Source organism: Oncorhynchus kisutch, linkage group LG2, assembly GCF_002021735.2.
Source record: "Oncorhynchus kisutch isolate 150728-3 linkage group LG2, Okis_V2, whole genome shotgun sequence".
Lineage (NCBI taxonomy): Eukaryota > Metazoa > Chordata > Actinopteri > Salmoniformes > Salmonidae > Oncorhynchus > Oncorhynchus kisutch.
This window is the reverse complement of record NC_034175.2, coordinates 45,700,121-45,724,299: the sequence shown is the minus strand read 5'-3', so window position 1 is coordinate 45,724,299 and position 24,179 is coordinate 45,700,121. Positions and strand designations below refer to the sequence as shown.

The window sequence follows — 24,179 nt, the reverse complement described above, 5'->3', positions numbered from 1 at the left end:
TGCTGATGTTTAATGTTGTTCTTCTTTCAGTGCATTTTTGGCATCATGGCCTACTTTAATGCTCATAAATCTAAAATGGCATGTGCAATTTACACAACTCAACAAGTCCATATTTTTCATTTCTTATCAAAAGCTGCACCTTAAGACAGAGTGGAGGATATGCAGGTCCATTGTTTAGGATAACAGGTGTAATCCAGTGATACTATTATAGGAGTATGGTTGTTATGATTGTAGTGCACTAAAACCTTTGGCATATGCTGTAAATATAGATTGAGATTAGAATGAATAATCCCTGTGGATTCTGAAAGGATTCTGTTTGCTTTGGAGGGATGTTCGCCAGCATGTTCAGACTAATACTGGAATTAGCAAACAACTTTTGCTCCATACATCACAACTCAACCACTAGTTTTAAAATCTTGTTTCATTCTCTTATCTTTCACCACAGAGAATAGGGAAAAAACGGTTTAGTAAGAATATCCCAACAAGGGTCTTTCTTGAACGACTCAATTAAGTGATAAGAAAAGTGTTCTTATTACTAAGATCATTGCTATTGTCACCATAGGAACATGTTTTCATTGATGTTAAAGGCCTTACTCCCGAATGTCATCTCAGGTCTAGAATTAAAACATTTGTCAACAGGGTTGGGTAGGTTACATTCTAAATGTAATCGGTTACAGTTACTAGTAACATAATCGGATTACTTTTTGATTCCCCCCCCCAAGAGGCATTAGAAGAAGACAAAAAGGATCCATCAAATGCATTTGGTGTGTCATCATAATGGTCTCGGGCTTGTGGTCAGACTCGCTTAGGTGGAAGAAACTTAAACTCAATGCTGAGTTGAATGTCATTGAGAAAACAGTAAGGTATCATAATGTAAGCATTTCACTGTAAGGTCTACACCATGTAACAAATCAAATTTGATGTTTTTGCAAACATAACATATAAAAGTAATCCAAGAAGTAATCATCTAGTTTTTCAAAAGTATCTATAATTTGATTACAATAATTTAACTGGTAACGTAACTGATTACAGTTTCACAAAATATTTAATCAGATTATATGTAACTGATTACATGAAATCAGTTACTCCCCAACCCTGCTTTTAAGGCACCATTAGCCTTTGGTTCAACATATACTGAACAAAAATATAAACGCAACTCGCAACAAAGATTTGACTGAATTACAGTTCATATCAGGAAATCAGTCAAATTAATTATTCACAAGTTTCCATGTAGGTGTGCCATTATATCCAGTGGTGGAAAAAGTACCCAATTGTCATACTTGAGTAACAGTAAAGATACCTCAATAGAAAATGACTCACATAAAAGTGAAAGTCTCCCAGTTAAATACAACTTGAGTAAAAGTCTAAAAGTATCTGGTTTAAAATATATACTTATGTATCAAAAGTAAAAGTATAAATCATTTCGAATTGATTATATTATGCAAACCAGACGGCACAATTGAATTACATTTTTTTTTCCTTAGGAATATCTTTAGAGCTCCCGAGTGGCTCAACGGTCTAAGGCACTGCATCTCAGTGCAAGAAGCATCACTATAGTACCTGGTTTGAATCCAGGCTGTATCACATCCGGCCGTGATTGGGAGTCCCATAGGATGGCGCACATTTTGCCCAGCGTCGTCTGGGTTTGGCCGGAGTAGGCTGTTATTGTAAATAAGAATTTGTTCTTAAACTAAAGGTTTAAAAAAATTATAAAGTAGATGTTGTCAAAAATGTAAATAGTAAAATACAGATACCCAAAAAAACGACTTGAAACGTACTTGAAAGTATTTTTACTTAAGTATTTTACACCACTGATTATATCCAATGTAAAGGCATCCAATGTAAAGGCAAGCTTAGAATGGCTTTAGTATATAAATAGGCACAGGCAGCAATACAAATTAACATGGACATGCAGACCTAGGACACACGTGTTATGCAACTCTTCATTGATCAGGACATAGATATAGAAAATAAATAATGTAGTGCAATATGCCCCATGACAATGGTATGGCTGTGTTGTATGTTTACGATTCAAATTTGTGGTTAGACTAATTCTAATTCTATGGTTGTATGCTGTTGTATGTTGAATGTAAATGTGGAGTTGCTCTTGTGTGAAACATGACATGGGGTTAAATATACATCAATCAAATCAAATGGATTTAGTCAGTGCTTTACTTTTGCTTCACATGTCTCTATAGGCTACATCTGCACTGAAATGTGTCAACATAATGCCATTATACACAGGGTGTGCAAAAAATTAGGAACTCTTTCCTAGTATTGAGTTGCACCCCCTTTTGCTACAAGGTGTTGAAAGCATTCCACAGGGATGCTGGTCCATGTTGATTTCAATTCTTTCCCCAGTTGTGTCTAGTTGACTGGATATCCTTTGGGTGGTGGACCATTCCTGATACACACAAGAAACTGATCAGCGTGAAAAACCCAGCAGCGTTGCAGTTCTCACACTCTAACTGGTGCGCCTTGCACCTTCTACCATACCCTGTTCAAAGGCACTTAAATCTTTTGTCTTGCCCATTGACCTTCTGAATGTCACACATACACAATCCATGTCTCAATTGTCTCAAGGCTTAGAAATCTTTCTTTAACCTGCCTCCTCCCCTTCATCTACACTGATTGAAGTGGATTTAACAGGTGACATCAATAAGGGATCATAGCTTTCTCCCGGGTTCACCTGGTCAGTCTATGTCATGCAAAGAGCAGGTGTTTCTTATGTTTTGTACACTCAGTGAATAATGCCAAGTCATAATTGTGTAAACAACCTTTAGTGTTCTATATATACTGCCAATGTGACAAGGCATGTATCCAAATCCTGTGAACAAGCTGGAAATAGTCACAAGTCGTTGTAGTATTTGGATGCAGATTTGTTACATAAGCTGCATGCCTGTTGTAAAAGTCTTGTGACATGTCATGATACTCATTGGCGTTGTTCAGTTCGGATCACAGAGGCTTTTTCAAGGACCCCCATACCTCCCTTCCCCCCTCCAACCCCTCCCCCTTCTCTGTCCATCATCTGCACTCAGATGAGAAAAAGCAGAGCTCTCTCTCTTTCCGGGTTCCATGATCAGCAGTGGGTGATCCCTTCATCCCTCTCTTTCCCCTCCTCCCCCTCATCCCCTTCTTCCCGAGCTAAGCCAACCCCCATCCCCCAGTCTGTCATGTGGCCTGGTGCATTGTGGAATGCTGTGCACCGAAGGGAAGGCATGGACATTGGGTAATGACCGCCCCTCCAGCCCCTACCTCTAAATATGTGAACATGTTATCAGAACTCAGAGACAAATAGGCAGTGCAGTGTTTCGTGCTTACTGCCTGCATTAGCCACCGCATGTTCTTGTTAACTTGTGTGTGTGTTTTGTGCATCCATGTGTATATCAGTGGGTGCGGGGCTGTGTGCATCGCGTGTTCGTGCACTACAGTGTGTCGAGGCCGAGGGAGTTGAAATGTTCTATATTTGCTCCCAGACAGTCAGAAAAAGAGGCCATTCACACAGTGCTAGAATAATTAACACACAGACATATGCACACCAATGTACAGTACTAGCCAAAAGTTTTGACACCTACTCATTTAAGGGTTTTTCTTTATTTGTACTTTTTTTTAATATATTGTAGAATAATAGTGAAGACATCAAAATTACGAAATAACACATAAGGAAACATGTAGCAACCAAAAAAGCGTTTAAAAAAAGTATTCTTCAAAGTAGCCACCCTTTGCCTTGATGACAGCTTTGTACACACTTGGCATTCTCTCAACCAGCTTAATGAGGTAGTAAGCTGGAATGCATTTCAATTAATAGGTGTGCCTTGTTCATTTTTGGAATTACACATGCGGAGATCATCCGTTCACCTACCCTGCGTCTCACAAAGACACGGCGGTTGGAACCAAAAATCTTAAATTTGAACTCATCAGACCAAAGTACAGATTTCCACTGGTCTAATCTCCCACCCCTGCGGGAGGGCAGCTTCGGCTTAGCCCAGTCCAAGCTCTTCTCTGTCCTGGCACCCCAATGGTGGAACCAGCTTCCACCTGAAGCTAGGACAGCAGAGTCCCTGCCCATCTTCCCGAAAACATCTGAAACCCTATCACTTTAAACAGTATCTTAAATAATTTTCCTCACCCCCACCAGCACTTGCACTGGGTCAAGTGCAGGGGGGGGTCACCCCCTTCTAGCTCTGACTCTACTGATAGCTATGTTATTGAGGAAAAATGTACTTTCTATGCCTGTGATATTTGGTTGACCCACCTAGATATCTTAAGATGAATGCACTAACTGTACGTCGCTCTGGATAAGAGCGTCTGCTAAATTACTCAAATATAAATGTAATCTCTTCTTCTGCAAATGTTAGTCAACATTATGGGCAACTGGGCATTTTTATACATGACCCTAAGCATGATGGGATGTTTTGATTGCTTAATTAACTCTGGAACCACACCTGTGTGGAAGCACCTGCTTTCTATATACTTTGTATACCTCATTTACTCGAGTGTTTCCTTTATTTTGGCAGTTACCTGTATGTGCTGACACACACGTTCTCTTTTTCTACGTCCCTCTCTTTCTCTGGCTCTGTTGTTCTAAACACAGCAATTCAGAAGCACAGACATGCACGCTCACAGAGAGAGCTTGGTTGGTGTTAGCATGGGTGGTTTGATTCGGGCAGCGATCCAAAGTAAATGTTAGCCTTGGCCTCCGCTTCCCCAGTTTTTACCCAATCATGTCTCCCATCTGGGTCATTTGGGTGGGGCAGTTTCCCCCATGGCCAATACACACAGCCATGGCTCTTTGTACATCACATTTCTAAAAGGGGTCTGTGTCATTATGGTCCCACCCCACCATTGGCTTTAATGCTTTTCGCTGATGCTATCCAAATATAGAACCATTTCATAATTCAGGGTCCTGCACTTGTTATTCTGCATAACGTGGCAATCGAGAACCTCATTGGTGATGCAAACATAGGACTCAGCTCCGTTGTCCAGTCTCAAACGAAAGGTGTGAACTGCATTGGGGTTTTTGAATGGAACAGGTTTATCAATGAGTGCAGTACTCCAAATAAAATGTGACTGAAAAAAGCCCTTCATGTTGAACTAAATGCCTTATTTGGTAACATTTTATCGAGTGGCTGGATGCTTTTTTACTAATTCTGTTTTTTGGCTAGGTCATTGTTTTGTCTTTGTGTCTATCATCCACATTAGTGTATCAAGTGGCCTTTTTAACGCTATGGCCAGATGCCAGTGTCAGGAAGGGATTGGCGCTGCAAATTGAAGGGATGCAAAGAGCTCTAGAACATCCCTGTAATCCACTTGTAAATAGCATGATGGGACAAATAGAAAATCGTCAACCATTTGATAAATATTGTCAGTGTTTTGAAATGGGTTCCTACGGTTTTGCTGCAAGCAAGCCTCTCTGTCAGACAAATCCCAAACAACATACCTGGATCGGGTTATGAGTTCTCCTCCACAGAAAGAGTCACTAAACACAATGTGATGTGATGCCTCCATGTTGAAGGCTTGGATCGCTTCCAATATGGCTTCTGGGTCATGAGCCCAGAGATGGGATGGGGGAGGGTGTCTGGATGCCCATAGTTGGAGCTCCATTCTCAGTCCCAGGTACCTCAGCAGTATACAGTGCCTTGCAAAAGTATTCGGCCCCCTTGAACTTTGCGACCTTTTGCCACATTTCAGGCTTCAAACATAAAGATATAAAACTGTATTTTTTTGTGAAGAATCAACAACAAGTGGGACACAATCATGAAGTGGAACGACATTTATTGGATATTTCAAACTTTTTTAACAAATCAAAAACTGAAAAATTGGGCGTGCAAAATTATTCAGCCCTTTACTTTCAGTGCAGCAAACTCTCTCCAGAAGTTCAGTGAGGATCTCTGAATGACTAATGATGATAAATACAATCCACCTGTGTGTAACCAAGTCTCCGTATAAATGCACCTGCACTGTGATAGTCTCAGAGGTCTGTTAAAAGCACAGAGAGTATCATGAAGAACAAGGAACACACCAGGCAGGTCCGAGATACTGTTGTGAAGAAGTTTAAAGCCGGATTTGGATACAAAAAGATTTCCCAAGCTTTAAACATCCCAAGGAGCACTGTGCAGGCGATAATATTGAAATGGAAGGAGTATCAGACCACTGCAAATCTACCAAGACCTGGCCGTCCCTCTAAACTTTCAGCTCATACAAGGAGAAGACTTTTCAGAGATGCAGCCAAGAGGCCCATGATCACTCTGGATGAACTGCAGAGATCTACAGCTGAGGTGGGAGACTCTGTCCATAGGACAACAATCAGTCGTATATTGCACAAATCTGGCCTTTATGGAAGAGTGGCAAGAAGAAAGCCATTTCTTAAAGATATCCATAAAAAGTGTTGTTTAAAATTTGCCAGACACACCAAACATGTTTGGGAGACACACCAAACATGTGGAAGAAGGTGCTCTGGTCAGATGAAACCAATATTGAACTTTTTGGCAACAATGCAAAATGTTATGTTTGGCGTAAAAGCAACACAGCTCATCACCCTGAATACAACATCCCCACTGTCAAACATGGTGGTGGCAGCATCATGGTTTGGGCCTGCTTTTCTTCAGCAGGGACAGGGAAGATGGTTAAAATTGATGGGAAGATGGATGGAGCCAAATACAGGACCATTCTGGAAGAAAACCTGATGGAGTCTGCAAAAGACCTGAGACTGGGACGGAGATGTGTCTTCCAACAAGACAATGATCCAAAACATAAAGCAAAATCTACAATGGAATGGTTCAAAAATAAACATATCCAGGTGTTAGAATGGCCAAGTCAAAGTCCAGACCTGAATCCAAATCGAGAATCTGTGGAAAGAACTGAAAACTGCTGTTTACAAATGCTCTCCATCCAACCTCACTGAGCTCGAGCTGTTTTGCAAGGAGGAATGGGAAAACATTTCAGTCTCTCGATGTGCAAAACTGATAGAGACATACCCCAAGCAACTTACAGCTGTAATCGCAGCAAAAGGTGGCGCTACAAAGTATTAACTTAAGGGGGCTGAATAATTTTGCACGCCCAATTTTTCAGTTTTTGATTTGTTAAAAAAGTTTGAAATATCCAATAAATGTCATTCCACTTCATGATTGTGTCCCAGTTGTTGTTGATTCTTCACAAAAAAATACAGTTTTATATCTTTATGTTTGAAGACTGAAATGTCGCAAAGTTCAAGGGGGCCGAATACTTTCGCAAGGCACTGTATATCCACATTTTTCCCTCCCTACTCACCCCACTACTTCAACCCCACTCCCCTCCTCCTACCACACCACACACTGATGACAAGTCAGCGATGCTGAATTTTAGAGTCCATGGCCCTTTCACAAGCTGTCCAATTTTCAGGGTCACTGCTTATTTGTCGGGTTTGCTTAATCAAATTCTCAGCCTCACATATTATGAGAGGGTGGAGGTAGGAGGCCAGTTCTGTCTAGTTTTGCTGTAGCCAATAGGCTTTAAATAAGGAAATATTAGAAAATTAACAAGAAATAGTAAAGGTAATGTGTAGTCACTCACAAAGAAAGCACACACATTGGTCTGGAGATCCGACAATGGTTTTGGGTGGAAGTGGTAGTACATAGGGGCATCCTATGAAATATGTATTTTTATGTTTTTATTGCTCGTTGGCTGGTGGCTCTCTAGGTCCATTATGCTAAGTTAGGCATATTTGGCTAAACCAAGAAATGCCCTCAAGGATTTGAGGAGCACTATTATGCCATATGTAGGAGATGGCCATGTATGTTTTTCATTATGTACACTGCTGCCCACTGAAGCCTGATAACCATAGATGCTCTTTGTCCTCCTCTGGACATTTAGCCAGGCAGGTGGTGGCCTACTTTTTGGATGAGGAATGTTGGGGGAAAAAACGTAGTGTTGTGTTAACATTTGGATTTCTCTGTTTAGTGAGATGTTGATTTAATGTCATATGTTGAACAATCTTGAACATCCTTTTACTGTCTGTCTATAATGCTGAACTGTTATGGTCTACTGAGTTCCTCCAAGCTCTCTCTCTCTCTCTCTCAATTCAATTTCAATTTTTAAGGGCTTTATTGGCATGGGAAACATGTTTACATTGTCAATACAGGTGAAATAGATAATAAACAAAAGTGATATAAACAATACAAAAAATGTACAGTAAACATTACACTTATAAAAGTTCCAAAAGAATAAAGACATTTAAAATGTCATATTATGTCTATGTACAGTGTTGTAATGATGTGCAAATAGTTAAAGTACAAAAGGGAAAATAAATAAACATAAATATAGGTTGTATTTACAATGGTTTTTGTTCTTCACTGTTTGCACTTTTCTTGAGGAAACAGGTCTCAAATCTTGCTGCTGTGATTGCACGCCGTGGTATTTCACCCAATAGATGGGAGTTTATCAACATTTGATTTGTTTTCTAATTATTTGTGGGTCTGTTTAATCTGAGAGAAACATGTGTCTCTAATATGGTCATACATTTGTCAGGAGGTTAGGAAGTGTAGTTCAGTTTCCACCCCATTTTGTGGGCATTGTGCACATAGCCTGTCTTCTCCCAAGAGCCAGGTCTGCATTCGGTGTCCTTTCTCAATAGCAAGGCTATGCTCACTGAGTCTGTACATAGCCAAATATTTTCTTAATTTTGGGTTAGTCACAGTGGTCAGGTATTCTGCCACTGTGTACTCTCTGTTTAGGGCCAAAATAGCATTCTAGTTTGCTCTGTTTTTTTTGTAAATTCCTTCCAATGTGTCAAGTAATTATCTTTTTGTTTTCTCAGGATTTGGTTGGGTCTAATTGTGTTGCTGTCCTGGGTCTCTGTGGGGTCTGTTTGTGTTTGTGAAAAGAGCCCCAGGACCAGCTTGCTTAGGGGGTTCTTCTCCTGGAATCGCTTCCTTTTAGGTGGTTATAGAATTTAATGGCTCTTTTCTATATTTTGATCATTAGCGGGTATCGGCCTAATTCTGCTCTGCATGCGTTATTTGTTGTTTTACATTGTACACAGGATATTTTAGCAGAACTCTGCATGCGGAGTCTCAATTTGGTGTTTGTCCCATTTTGTGAAATCTTGGTTGGTGAGCGGATCCCAGACCTCACAACCATAAGGGGCAATGGGTTCTATAACTGATTCAAGTATTTTTAGCCAGATCCTAATTGGTATGTCAAAATTTATGTTATTTTTGATGGCATAGAAGGCACTTCTTGCCTTGTCTCTCAGATCGTTCATAGCTTTGTGGTAGTTAACAGTGGCGCTGATGTTTTGGCCGAGATATGTATCGTTTTTTGTGTGCTCTAGGGAAACAGTGTCTAGATGGAATTTGTATTTGTGGTCCTGGCAACTGGACCTTTTTTGGAATACCATTATCTTTGTCTTACTGAGATTTGCTGTCAGGGACCAGGTCAGAATCTGTGCAGAAGATTTAGGTGCTGCTGTAGGCCCTCCTTGGTTGGGGACAGAAGCACCAGATCATCAGCAAACAGTTGACATTTGACCTCAGATTCTAGTAGGGTGAGGCCAGGTGCTGCAGACTGTTCTAGTGCCCCTGCCAATTCGTTGATATACAGTACCAGTCAAAAGTTGGGACACACCTACTCATTCAAGGGTTTTTCGTCATTGTAGAATAATAGTGAAGACATCAAAACTATGAAATAACACATATAGAATAATATAGTAACCAAAAGTGTTAAACAAATCAAAACATATATCCCTTGATGACAGCTTTGCACACTTGGAATTCTCTCAACCAACTTCACCTAGAATCCTTTTCCAACAGTCTTGATGGAGTTCCCACATATACTGAGCACTTGTTTTCTGCTTTTCCTTCACTCTACAATCCAACTCATCCCTAACCATCTCAATTGGGTTGAAGTCATGTGATTGTGGAGGCCAGGTCATCTGATGCAGCACTCCATCACTCTCCTTCTTGGTCAAATAGCTCTTACACAGCCTGGAGGTGTGTTGGGTCATTGTCCTGTTGAAAAACAAATGATAGTAAGCACAAATCAGATGGGATATCGCTGCAGAATGCTGTGGTAGCCATGCTGATTAAGTGTGCCTTGAATTCTAAATAAATCACTGACAGTGCCACCAGCAAAGCACCCCAACACCATCACACATCCTCCTCCATGATTCATGGTGGGAACCACACATGCGGAGATCCTCAGTTCACCTACTCTGTGTCTCACAAAGACACGGCGGTTGGAACCAAAAATCTCACATTTTGACTCATCAGACCAAAGGACAGATTTCCTTCAGTATAATGTCCATTTTGCTTCTTGTGTTTCTTGGCCCAAGCAAGTCTTGTTGGTGTCCTTTTGAAGTACAAATAAAGAAAAACCCTTGAATGAGAAGGTGTGTCCAAACCTTTGACTAGTAATGTATAAGGGTGGGGCTTAAGCTGCATCCCTGTCTCACCCCCCGGCCCTGTGGAAAGAAATGTGTGTGTTTTTTGCCCATTTTAACCGCACACTTGTTTGTGTACATGGATTTTATGACGTCTTGTGTTTTTCCCCCAACACCACTTTCCATCAATTTGTATAGCAGGCCCTCATGCCAAATTGAGTCAAAAGCTTTTTTGAAGTCAACTGTCACTGGTGTAGAGAGGAGTAGGCAGTCGCAGGTTTAGAACTACTGAATTTATTTAAGCACCGTAGAACAAAGCGGGACGAATCCCAAACGCTGTTGTGCTGCTCTAAATATATCTTCATCAACAAAAAGGCACAGGGCGAACCCAAAGTGCAAAATATAAACTACTCAGGAAATAGTAGGAGAGATTCCTCTCAGGAAAACAAGTAACATGTATAATGACCGACAAAGACAAATGGCAGTGTATGGGAGTATATATACAGTGGTAGAATGGGGATTGGAACCAGGTGTGTGTAATGATGACAAGACAAGTCCAGGGTTGATGAGTGAAGGGCTGGACAGGAGCTGGACAGGAGGGGGAGCCAAATCGAAGGCTGATGTGACATCAACAAAGAATGATAAGACTTTGCCTTTGTTTTGGTTTGTTCCTTTGTCAATTAGGGTGTGCAGGGTAAATACGTGGTCTGTCCACTTTTGTGGATTGTGGTGACCAGTCCTTGGTTGATCAGTCCCTGTTTTCAAATATTGTAAAATAGATTGTGTCTGTAAAATGTGTATAAGATGTATAAATTGAAGGTCAACGCCGAAGTGTTTATTAGTTTACTTATTGGGGGATCGGTGGTAGGGTTTGCGGGGAACAATAATAGAGGTATATTCTTTTTAAAAAGTATATATGTCTCTATAGGTATGTGTATGTATATATGTGTATATGTGGGGGATTGGAAATGATACAGACAATTACATTGATGGAACCAATATTCTTTCCGCAATATTAAGCTGATCCACCCATAAGAAAAAAAAGAAAAAACATATTGAGGAATATGCCAGCGCTGAGAAGGTTGTTAAAGAGTTTAAGTATAGCCAATTGGAATTTGTGGTCTGTATATTTTATCATTTCATTTAGAATACCATCAACCCCACAGGTCTTTTTGGTTTGGAGGGTTTGTATTTTGTCCTGTAGTTCATTCAATGTAATTGGAGAATCCAGTGGGTTCTGGTAGTCTTTAATAGTTGATTCTAATACTAGTATTTGATCATGTATATGTTTTTGCTGTTTGTACTTTGTTATAGAGCCAAAAAGATTGGAGAAGTGGTATATCCATACATCTCCGTTTTGGATAGATACCTCTTCATGTTGTTGTTTGTTTAGAATTTTCCCAGAAGTGGTTAGATTCTATGGATTCTTCAATTACATTGAAGTAGTGTATAGTGTATTTCTGTTTTGTTTTAGTGATTCACCATAGTGAAGGCGTAGGCTCAGGTTTTCTGGGTCTCTATGTTTTTGGTTGGATAGGTTTCTCAATTACTTTATTGTCACATCTGCTCCCAATCCCCCTCTCCGGTGGTGGAGGTCACCAGTTCACTCGTCATTACGCACACTTGCCACCATCGTTACACGCACCTGCGTTTAATTATGTGACTCACCTGGACTCCATCACATCATCATATCCTGCAGATCCTTGACTTTGTCTATGTAATTTACAAAATAGCCTCCAACACTCTACACAGCAAATTGGATGGAGTCTATCATAGTGCCATCTGTATTGTCACCAAAGCCCCATATACTACCCACCACTGCGACCTGTATGCTCTCGTTGGCTGGCCCTCGCTTCATATTCGTCTCCAAATCCACTGGCTCCAGGTCATCTATAAGTCTTTGCTAGGTAAAGCCCTGCCTTATCTCAGCTCACTGGTCACCATAGCAGCACCCACCCATAGCACGCGCACCAGCAGGTATATTTCACTGGTCACCCCCAAAGCCAATTCCTGCTTTGGTGGCCTTTCCTTCCAGTTCTCTGCTGCCAATGACTGGAACGAATTGCAAAAATCACTGAAGCTGGAGACCCATATCTCCCTCACTAACTTTAAGCATCAGCTTAGAGCTGAGAGCAGCTCACAGATCACTGCACCTGTATATATCCCATCTGTAAATAGCCCATCCAACTACCTCATCCTCATACTGTTATTTTTTTATTCACCTTTGCACCCCAGTATCTCTACTTGCACATTCATCTTCTTCACATCTATCACTCCAGTATTTAGTTCCTAAATTGAAATTATTTCACCGCTATGGCCTATTTATTGCCTTACCTCATTTGCACACACTGTATATAGACTTTTTGTCTATTGTGTTATTGACTGTATGTTTTTTTTTATTCCATGTGTAACTCTGTGTTGTTGTTTGTGTTGCACTGCTTTGCTTTATCTTGGCCAGGTCGCAGTTGTAAATGAGAACTTGTTCCCAACTAGCCTACCTGGTTAAATAAAGGAGAAATATATATATATATTTAAATGTACCTCCCCTATATCTGTGACTTCCTCAGTTTCATTCCTGAGTCAGCATTGAAGTTATGTTTCTCCTGTCCAGACACTGTTCTTGTTTTGTTTCATGTCTATTTATTATTATATCCACACCCTGTACTTGCTTCTCGTCTCCCAGGGTCTGTCGTTACAGAACCATGACAAAATATACTGTTGAGGTTTTCTACTGTTAAGTTTACACCTTCACTATTACAGTGAAACATTTTGTCCAGGAAATTGTCTAGAAGGGATTGAATTTGTTGTTGCCTAATAGTTTTTTGGTAGATTTCCACACTATTTTCCATCCATCTATACTCTCTCTCCAAGACAAAGGGTCATAAAAGTGTCTCTTCAAACCTAGGTGGGATACTATGTGACCTCACAAGACTACAAGCGATACCAAGCGATACCATGTGACCTCTCAAGCTGGACCTCTCTCAAGGAGGGAGAAAAACCTGTTCAGTAGGCACAGGGCCTGGACCTTCACCACAGTGCCTGGACCTTCACCTTCATTGGCAAAGTACTGGTGAACTGATAAGTTAGGGAAAGTACCTTTTAGAGAATAGTACTTGTAATCCAGTACAGAAATTGAGACGGAAGAGCCCATTGCACTAAACAATCTCAGAAGGAGACTTGGTCTTTAAAGAGCTTGTGCAGCCTGAACGGTACATTTAAGCTATCCATCTTCTAAGAAAGAAGGAGAAGACAATTAGAGCACAACTGCAACTCAAGCAAGGAGCCAGCATTGAAGAGCAACAAGCATGAGGACACCAACTCAGAACCAAAGGAGCAACCTGAAGGAGGAACCACCCAACTCAACCAGAAAGGACACAGCCATCTTCTTCCTTTGTTCTCCTCCATGTGGCCTGAACAATCAAGAAACCACAACAGACTTTGATTGCAGATTGAGTACAACATCGTAACATTCAGAATCTCGAGGTCTTTACTACTTTCAATCTATTTCCTATGATCCTTCTCATTATGTTTGTATATATTTTGATTTGTGTTATTAAATGTTGATTGTATAAATAACTTGTGTTGGTCTTATTATTCTGGGAAATAACTCCAAATGATTATCAAATAATTCATACCTTTAGATTAATCAATTTATTACTATTATTCTAATTGTAGTCTGATAGAGTTATTACGAAAATAACTCAGAAGTGGGGTCTTCTTAGAAGGCCATTTTGTTCAATAACTGGACTGGTGCCTCGTTAATAATTTCATAGTAATAAGTGTACACACTACCCTACACCTGTTTAAGACTTTACATAACGTTGCTCTTATTGCTGTGTAGGTACACTGTAATTACAGTACATGGTAATGTTGTGATTGCATAGTAATGGATTTGTTGAGCGAGTTAAGTAGAAAAACAAGGAGTAACAAGTGTCAAAAATAAAGGATGTCCATTTTATGGATCGTACTCTGTCCAAAGTGTGAAGCCCAGCACCGCTAATGAGAAACCAATGTAAAATATATTTAGTTGATCTATAATTTATGAGTTTGTCAGTGAAAATAAAGCCCAGGCAACACAGTAGGGCTTCAGTAATCAGTTTGGAGGCATATCTTTTTCCTCATGGATGCGTTGGAGAGCCATGTGACAGAGCAGCACCACAAAGCGCAGTGACTTACTACAATGGCATCAATAACAACAACGTTTACCGCAGCAGACTGGCTGACAAAACGCCTCTCAGGCCAAAGGACATGACACTGAGCCTGGGTAATACAGCTTGCTACATACCCAGTCGCTGCGTTATGCAATGTATGTCAACAGATCATGAAAGGGCTAGCTTAAGATCGGAATATCAATGTATGGTTACCTATTATGGAAGGTAATGATTTCTACTTTCTGCAAGCACGTTTTTAGCGTTGATGTGATGGTGGACATAGACCATTTGTCTTTAGGGTCAATGGATGCTCGTTTGAGTTGGTACAGTAACACAACAAGATCTAGGGCATGGACATTTTCAACTCACAAATACTCACAATCCATATGATATGTCTGATGTCCATAAGATGATATGATATGTCAAACCCCTGATAGAGAGAATGGTGTGGGAATTAGGTCAGTGTGTCCACTCAACGGCTTGCACTAAAGCTCCGTGTGAGAGGTCCAAGCCCTGTCAAACACCCATACAAAAGCTCTTATGTCATCAGTTGTCGGCCGCAGCCCTCCAATCCTCTCCTACTCTTTTTTTCTGGTGGCCCTTCACAGAGAACAAAAGGGCTGACCCAGACCCCATTCACACAATCATGTCAAGACATCACCTTAGGAGTCAAGGGTTGTCTTGGGTCACAGCACGGTGTTGTTATAGGGGCCAGAGATGAATACGGCCAACCGCTGGTCCCATTTCCATGACATCATCAGGGTTCCAAACTTTTCTTTCATTCGCCCATCATCTCTTCTCCGTTTGTTGGGTTCGTTCAATGAATCAATGAGAGACTGACTCAATAGATTGATTGAATAGAAAACTCTCCGAAGTTGAAAAGCCATGGTTTTTGTTTGTAACTAATACAGTTCTGTATCGCTTCTGTGGAGATTGTTGGGATAGAATATGGTATTGTATTGCAGTACATTGCATTGTATAAGTGATCATAGTGTTAACCTTAGCAGTAAACCATTTACTGGGCATTCCGAAAGTATTCAGACCCCTTGACTTTTTCCACATTTTGTTATGTTACAGTCTTATTCTAAAATTGATTCAATATTTTTTTCCTTCATCAATCTACACACAATACCCCATAATGACAAAGCAAAAAAATATTTTTGAAGTTTTTAGAATTTTTTTTTAAATAAAAAAATATGACATTTACATAAGTATTCAGACCCTTTACTGAGTACTTTGTTGAAGCACCTTAGGCAGCGATTACGTTTCAAGTACCGTCTCTGGCTGGGCCACTCAAAGGCATTCAGAGACTTGTCCCGAAGACACTGCTGCGTTGTCTTGGCAGTGTGCTTAGGGTCGTTGTCTTGAAGGAGAACCTTCGCCTTCGAACTCTGAAGTAAGTTTTCAACAAGGATCTCTCTGGAATTTGCTCCATTCATCTATCCCTCGATCCTGACTAGTCTCCCAGTCCCTGCTGCTGAAAAACATCCCCGCAACATGATGCTGGCACCACAATGCTGACGCTTGGCATTCAGGCCAAAGAGTTCAATCTTGGTTTAATCAGACCAGAGAATCTTGTTTCTCATGGTCTGAGAGTCTTTAGGTGCCTTTTGGCAAACTGCAAGCAGGCTGTCATGTGATTTTTACTGAGGAGTGGCTTCCGTCTTGCCACTCTACCATATATGCCTGATTGGTGGAGTGCTGAGCACTTGTTGGCTGCTTTTCCTTCACTCTGCGGTCCAACTCATCCAAAACCAACTCAATTGGGTTGAGGTCATGTGATTGAGGAGGCCAGGTCATCTGATGCAGCACTCCATCACTCCCTTCTTGGTCAAATCTCTCTTACACAGCCTGGAGGTGTGTTGGGTCATTGTCCTGTTGAAAAACGAATGATAGTCCCACTAAGCACAAACCAGATGGGATGGCGTATCGCTGCAGAATGCTGTGTTAGCCATGCTGATTAAGTGTGCCTTGAATTCTAAATAAATCACTGACAGCGTCACCAGAAAAGCACCCCCACATCATCACATCCTCCTCCATGCTTCATGGTGGGAATCACACATGCAGAGATCATCACAAAGAGATGGCGGTTGGAACCAAAAATCTCAAATTTGGACTCATCAGACCAAAGGTCAGATTTCCACTGGTATAATGTCCATTGCTTGTGTTTCTTGGCCCAAGCAAGTCTCTTCTTTCTTATTTGTGTCCTTTAGTAGTGGTTTCTTTGCAGCAATCGACCATGAAGGCCTGATTCACGCAGTCTCTTCTGAACAGTTGATGTTGAGATGTGTCTGTTACTTGAACTCTGTGAAGCATTTATTTGGGCTGCAATTTCTGAGGCTGGTAACTCTAATGAACTTATCCTCTGCAGCAGAGGTAACTCTGGGCCTTCCTTTCCTGTGGTGGTCCTTATAAGAGACAGTTTCATCATAGCACTTGATAGTTTTTGCGACTGCACTTGAAGAAACTTTCAAAGTTCTTGACATTTTCCGGATTGACTGACCTTCATGTCTTAAAGTAATGATGGACTGTCATTTCTCTTTGCTTATTAGAGCTGTTTTTGCCATAATATGAACTTGGTCTTTTACCAAATAGGGCTATCTTCTGTATACCATCCCTACCTTGTCACAACCGAACTGATTGGCTCAAACGCATTAAAAAGGAAAGAAATTCCACAAATTGACTTTTAACAAGGCACACCTGTTAAATTAAATGCATTCCAGATGACTACCTCATGAAACTGCTAGAGAGAATGGAAAGAGTGTGCAAAGCTGTCATCGAGGAAAATGGTGGCTACTTTGAAAATGTCCAATATAAATATATATTTTTCTTTTTTTGACACTTTGGTTACTACATGATTCCATATGTGTTTTTTCATAGTTTGATGTCTTCACTATTATTTTGCAATGTAGAAAATAGTACAAAATTAAGAAATACCCTTGAATGAGGTGTCCAAACATTTGACTGTACTGTATATAGTGTATATTTTGTCTTGCCCACATTAAGTACACGTTTTTAACCAACCAGGGCTTTTTGTAAGGCAACAAAGTCAGATTGCAGCTCTAACAATGTCTGGTCTACAGTTGGGATAATGGCATACATAATAGTATCGTCTGCATACAGATACATATTACACTTTTTAACAGGTAGGCCAGTGTTAGTTATTTAAATAGCAAGGAGAACAGGTCCCAATACTGACCCCTTTGGTACACCTTTAATAATATACAGGAACCTAGACTTCTCACCATCAGAAATCATACATTGTGTCCTGTCTGACAGATAATTCTCAAACCACTTGCAGGAAGCCTGATCCAGGCATATTTCAGTCAACATTTGAATTGGAGTGTGATGGTCAACAGTGTCAAAGGCCTTGGGAAGGTATATAATAAACAAGGCAGCACAGTGATTTTTATGATCTAAGCAATTTAACACTATCTAAAAACAAGTGCAGTGGCTGAAACAGCGCTTTGTCCAGGTCTAAAACATGGATTGGTGCACATTAAGAATGGAGTGAAAAGTTCAACAAGTTATTGGCCAGGGATTCAAAATCTTTGGAAAGGCAATATAATTTTCAGATTTGACGGAAGTTATCTAAGTCAGAAGGATGTCCTCTGTTATGTAAGGGGTAATCTTAGGGGTAACACCAGAAACAATTGTCCAATTAAAGATATAGGTCAACGGTTCTGCAATAAGTGGGGCAGAGAGCTGCAATAAAAAGGGATTAAGTGAATCAGCCCCTGCATCTTTAGCAAAGCACTTAGTACATCATAGCCATCAAATGGTTGAAATTTGATGATGATGAAATGATTTGATTTGATTTGAAATGGTTGAAATTAAAATAAAGTATGTGAGTCTATTATTACATAATTCTCTACAATCTGTTTCCCGAGGTGACTAGAGCATCCTTTCTTAAATGTTGTGTTAATGGTGGGTCGCAACGTGTCAGAGTAAATGTATAATTATATAATTTATTACTGGAATTGATTTGGCCAAGTGCAACTGCGCTCACTGTTCAGTGCGTTCTCTGCTTAGCAGTGTTCTCTGCTCAGTTTGGCAGCTGCGCAAGTGGGAGATGCCCGTGTGCTTCGTGGTTTACCGGATATTCTTTTCTGTAGTTTTCTTGAAGATCATTCCGCGACCCACACGCTGCAATGCTGTCGTTCAGCAGCAGATGATGCGCTGTCAGTCACTGACTTGTCATTCCCACTCGCCACCACTTACCATTGTCATCAAATGGACTCAAGCTAACCACAAGTTCTGACTGAGCTCAGTTGTCATCAAACGCAAATACGGCAATTCGTTTCTCTCTCTTGGTTTCATACAAACTTTGAGAAATAACGAGGAGCGCCCACCATGTGTTTTGTACGGGGAAGTGCTTAGTAATGAGTCTCAATACGAACAAATTAATAAAACGACAGTGTCCTGTCCAAACATCCACAGCATGAGGGTAAACCTAGGGAGTTATTGCAGAACAGGGAATAATGCTTCAGGAAACAGTGGAAAAGTAAGTCAGCTAGCAAGGCATTGTTGTCATTTTATAACAGGTAAGCGAAATAAGGGAGTATTATCTCTCATACTAGTAGATGTGAGTTTCTCTTTCAAACAATACCCAGACCTTGTACACAGCTAATAGCTAACGTTATCCAAAGCAATCCAGCAAGCTACTGATGGTGCAACCATAAGTAACAGTAAATATAGACGAAGATGCAAAATGATCAGGTCTACTGTACATATGACTGTAGAATGTATTATTGGAAACAAATGATCAGGCCTACTGTACATATTACTGTAGAATGTATTAGTGGAAACAAATTATCAGGTCTACTGTACATCTTACTGTATAATTTATTATTGGAAACAAATGATCAGGTCTACTGTACATATTACTGTATAATTTATTATTGGAAACAAATGATCAGGCCTACTGTACATATTACTGTAGAATGTATTATTGGAAACAAATGATCAGGCCTACTGTACATATTACTGTATAATTTATTATTGGAAACAAACAACCAGGCCTACTGTACATATTACTGTAGAATGTATTATTGGAAACAAATCTAGATTGGAACTGTTGCAGTTAAAATACAAGTCCTAATTTTTATTCTGAACTGGGATAAAACATATTGAAGCAAGATGCTTTTTGAGGCAAACACTCACACTGGTCTGGGTTGCTCATCTACAGCAGGAAGTGATCTCCTGCCTGACTGAGAAATGAGTAGATGTTCTGGGCAAATTTGGCACCACTATCCTATGCGAGTCAGGGTTGTAAACTCTGGCATACTTAAAAAACAAGTACAGAAACAGTCTCAAGACTGAGCATGACCTCCGTGTTACACTGTCATTACCTGGGTCCAGAATAGACATGCTTGTTGAAAACTTCAACCTGTGCGATTTGATCTATCAGCTTATTCCAGTTCAGAGTAAACAAATAGTTATCGTATTTTAACAGCAACAGTTCCAATTTATTTTTTTCAACATTACTTTCTACAGTAAGCCGGATCATTTTTCACCTGTACTGTTACTGTGCCTGTGTGTGTGTTCTGTTATACATCTGTGTGATGTGGTCAATCAGTTTATTCCAGTTCAGAATTAAAGTTATTTATTGTATTTTAACAGCAACAGTTCCAACCTAGACAGATATGTAAGAGTGTTTTTAATGGGGAACAATATACATGAATAGCTATTTATATGGCTATTTCATTTCATTGTGTCTTTGTTTTTTTTCTATATTCCATTTGTTTTAGGCATAAGGGTAATGAAATGTACCAATATTTACGCATATTTAATAAGCTTGTGTCCCAGGAAAACATAGAATTTCTCATTTGGGTCCCAGGCTGAAAAAGTTTAAGAACCCCTGGACTAGAGGACTCCCTCTAGTGGAATGAGATTAATTTTCAGAGACTATTCTTGGATGACTTGAGGGAGGATGGTACGGTAAAGTCGAAAGAAGGAGCATGGGAGAGGGAGGAGGGGAGAGGGGGATAGAGCTCAGCGAGCAGAGAAAGAAAAGTGCAAATATAGTGACGCCCGAAGGAGTTGTCACCTCATTTCACTCTGATGCAGCATTAATGTGTCTCTCTCACTCTCCCTCTGAGTGCTGCTTCTCCAGCAATGCTGTTTTCTCTTAATTCTGCCATAGACAGGAGGCTACGGTTTGCACAATGAATGACGTGTCACTGTGATTGTTGAATATCATTGCGTGTCAAAGATGTTTCAATTTGCATTTAATTTTTTCATTTCACTCTCCGCTGTTGGACGACAGAATTTTCCAAAGACTATTGCTGTGTGTTGCTACTGAAGACTACTTTTACAACAGACCAGTGATTTCATATTTTTTTGACACCATGCACTATGAGTCTTAAGGTGAATGACCACAAATAAATAGGTGAAAAATCAGTGAGAACTCTCAAAGCATCACAGTCTGTTTAGAACGCTGAGATGACCTTCCGTTCTTTTTTTCAACCATGAATGTGCTGATGTGTTGGCTCCCAAGCCATTATGATGTAACCAGGTTAGACAAAGATAAAAGGTAGTCATAGTAATAGTAATTTTTAAGATGCTATTTGAGGAAACCTTTATGAGCTGGGATCCTGTCGTGCGTACAGTGTGGTTAGTGTACTAAACATAAAGCATTCTGACATTCACAGCAGTGCTTTGTAAACATTATTACAGGACTAACGCCTGTCACTCTCCCTCTCTCTCTCTTCCTCCCTCTCCCTCTCTCTCTCTCTCTCTCTCTCTGCAGTAGCCCTGAAGAACTGTACTTGCAACGGAGAGCTGGCCAATGGTGGTAGCGATGACAACGGCAAAGCCACGGGATTGGCCGATAGTTGGCTGCCTGAAGGCGAACTCTTGCTGCAGGTCAGCGCTAAGGGCTTGTCATGGCCTAACTTCAGCTGACTGCACTGCCAGCTGAATCGCTGTGTGTGTGTGTGTGTGTGTGTGTGTGTGTGTGTGTGTGTGTGTGTGTGCGTGCGTGCGTGCGTGCGTGCGTGCGTGCGTGCGTGTGTGCGTGCGCGTGAATGAGTCTGGACCACGTTCATGTTTTATCTTTTAGCAGAAAATCAGTTTGGACAGAGAGACAGGGACTCAGGGATAGCGTATCAGTCAATATGTCTGCTCCTGTCTATGTCTGTCTGAGGCTCACATATGAAATGTGTGAGTGCCACTTGGAGTCAGCTGAGTCGGCTAACCATGTGGCTTAACATGCCCCTTTGGATATTTTTGCAAGATAGACACCAAAGCACTTGAGAAAATATCTCCTTTTCAAAAATAATAAACATCAAAATGTGGAATCTTCTAAAAAAAAAACTAAAAAAACACTCTCTCCTCTTTTGGGAACTACAAGGCTTAATATCCAGTGATGAAATGTTGGATAAACCTCATAACTCATTAGCCAGCACTTTATCTTTAATTCAACATGTAACAGGGCAGGTAGCCTAGGCAGTTAGAGTGTTTTGGGCCAGTAACTGAATGGCGGCTGGCTCGAATCCCCGAGCGGACTAGTTAAAAATATGTCCATGTGCCCTTGACAAGGCATTTAACTCTAGTCGCTCTGAATAAGAGTGTCTGCTAAATGACGGAAATGTACATCTGCTTATTAATTCCCAAGGCTCTAATACGCTACACCTCAATTTGTCATTCTAGTATTCATTGTCATTTCATTTACTTTACAATTCCAACTCTAGGGAGCTATTTTAATTTTGTTTCTCTATATGTGTTATTGAGTGGAGAGTGAGCTAGTTGGCTGCCAAATCTCTTTTGGATACGCTAGAGTCATTGATTTTCCAGTCCAGTTCCCCTCTATGTGCAGCACAGTGGAATTCCAGAGTATAGCAGAGGAAACAGTCTGCCAGCCATCCCTGCTCTATGAACAAAGTTTCATTATTAAGATAAACCTACATCTCTCAGATGTGTTAGTAATGAAGCATGAAAGCTCATTCTGGGGAGGAGGAATTAGTCAAGATGGAATGTTTTAGTCAGATTGAGATAACAGCCATGGGACATTGTAAAAGAGTGGGAGACAGGAAGAAAAGGCAAGGTTAAGGGAAGAAGCAGAGAAGGTGAACGGTGAAGAGGGCTATTTCTGACCATGTCTGATTTTCTCTCTCCTCATTTTCTTCTCTGTAGTTCAACGTCAGACACTTGGTAGTGAATTATAGAGGAGCTGTGAGGTCATTCATTATTTACAGCAGGAGAGGAGGAGGAAAAGAGAGGCAAAACAGATTAATTGAGTTTTCGCCCTTCACTGTCATTGTTGAAAATAGACAGACTGACTCAAAGTAGTCCCCCAGAAGCCTAACACTACCTTCAAGTGGGAAAGTAGTTCTGCAGAATGCTGGCAGATACTGTAAGTGTTCATATGGTACAAGCATGCTCAAATGGAGACCCATTAGAGATGTGATCTCTATTCTGCTCATCCAGGAAGTCTACAATCTAGCTTGCACAAATTGTGGTTCTCTAATTGCAAGAGTTCAAGGATATTAAATACTCACTTCAATGCAGTGTTTTAGTACTCGAGTCCAGGACTCTGACTTGACTCAGACTTAAGTCACAATATTTATGACTCATGACCCACCTTAGACTTGACCAGTGGCGAATCGGACTTTCTTTTCAGAAAATCACTCTCTTTTCGATAATTCAACATACCAGCTACAACAGCAAATGTTTGATAGCTCTATTGTCTATTTAGTGTGGCTTGCGAAAGCAGACACCCTTTAAATAATGTACCACTTATTTCAGACTTTATTGTAGTTATTCCTTGCAACGCTACTCCTCTTACACCGTTTAAGTGAGAAATGCCATTCAAACTATGAAACGTGCAGACTGGTTAGCACCAATGTGTTTGCATACAACTTTTTGATTACATTTATACGTTCTAACGGCCCTATTATTACAAATTCCCACAACTTCTCATGCCATGCAATTCACCCCAGCCCCCATACTCACTAACCAAACTACAATAACAACCCCACTTATTATAGCTACCCATGACCTTACCTATCTTAAACATTCAGTATTACTACTGCAATGTACAGCTACTAGCACCTCTGGGCTACTTACCTCTACTTGGTCTCCCTCTGAAGTATACTATCCACTATTTATAAAACAGTCACTCCCTCTACTACACCATCCTCGATTTTTCAACACTAACACAATTCTAAACTTCTCCCACAAGGTGCACCATCATATTTCTCTCACCAAATGATAGGCTAAAACTTTTCTAATTCCTCACGAGCAAAAGTGTAGTAGTCTGAGTGTATCCAAAGTAATACGGTTGTTATAGTAGTCTTATCAAAGTAATGAGACCAGATATTTTAATATATTTAACTTTGACTATATTTCACTTCTTCAACTACCACAAAAATACTTTTGAAGAGCTGAAGCAAGTCACACAATTGTTCTTCATTGAAAATTACCATCTATTTAGCCTTACAAATGTGCAACACTGTAATGAAGTGTTGCTTTAAAAAAAATGATTGGAGAGCAATACAAAGAACTCGAACACTAGGGACTTGGGACTCGACTCTGACTCAAGGTTTAGTGACTTGACTACTTCACTGCTTCAACGTATATGGAACAGTCTTCATAGGGTGTCTGCCACTAGAGGCTTGCAACATTTATTTCACTTCACTAATTTGTAGTTGCTGAATGCCTGGGACATT

General features: G+C 40.4%; 1 protein-coding gene across 1 annotated transcript in view; it reads left to right on the top strand.

The window, feature by feature from the left end:
• The window catches only part of LOC109902655 (aryl hydrocarbon receptor-like), a 55,301-nt gene that overhangs the window by 12,343 nt on the left and 18,779 nt on the right, over positions 1–24,179 (top strand). Inside the window, exon 3 of the mRNA XM_020499205.2 lies at positions 21,260–21,375. Within this exon, the coding sequence (XP_020354794.1) occupies positions 21,260–21,375 (116 nt within the window). The remainder of the gene's footprint in view (positions 1–21,259; positions 21,376–24,179) is intronic.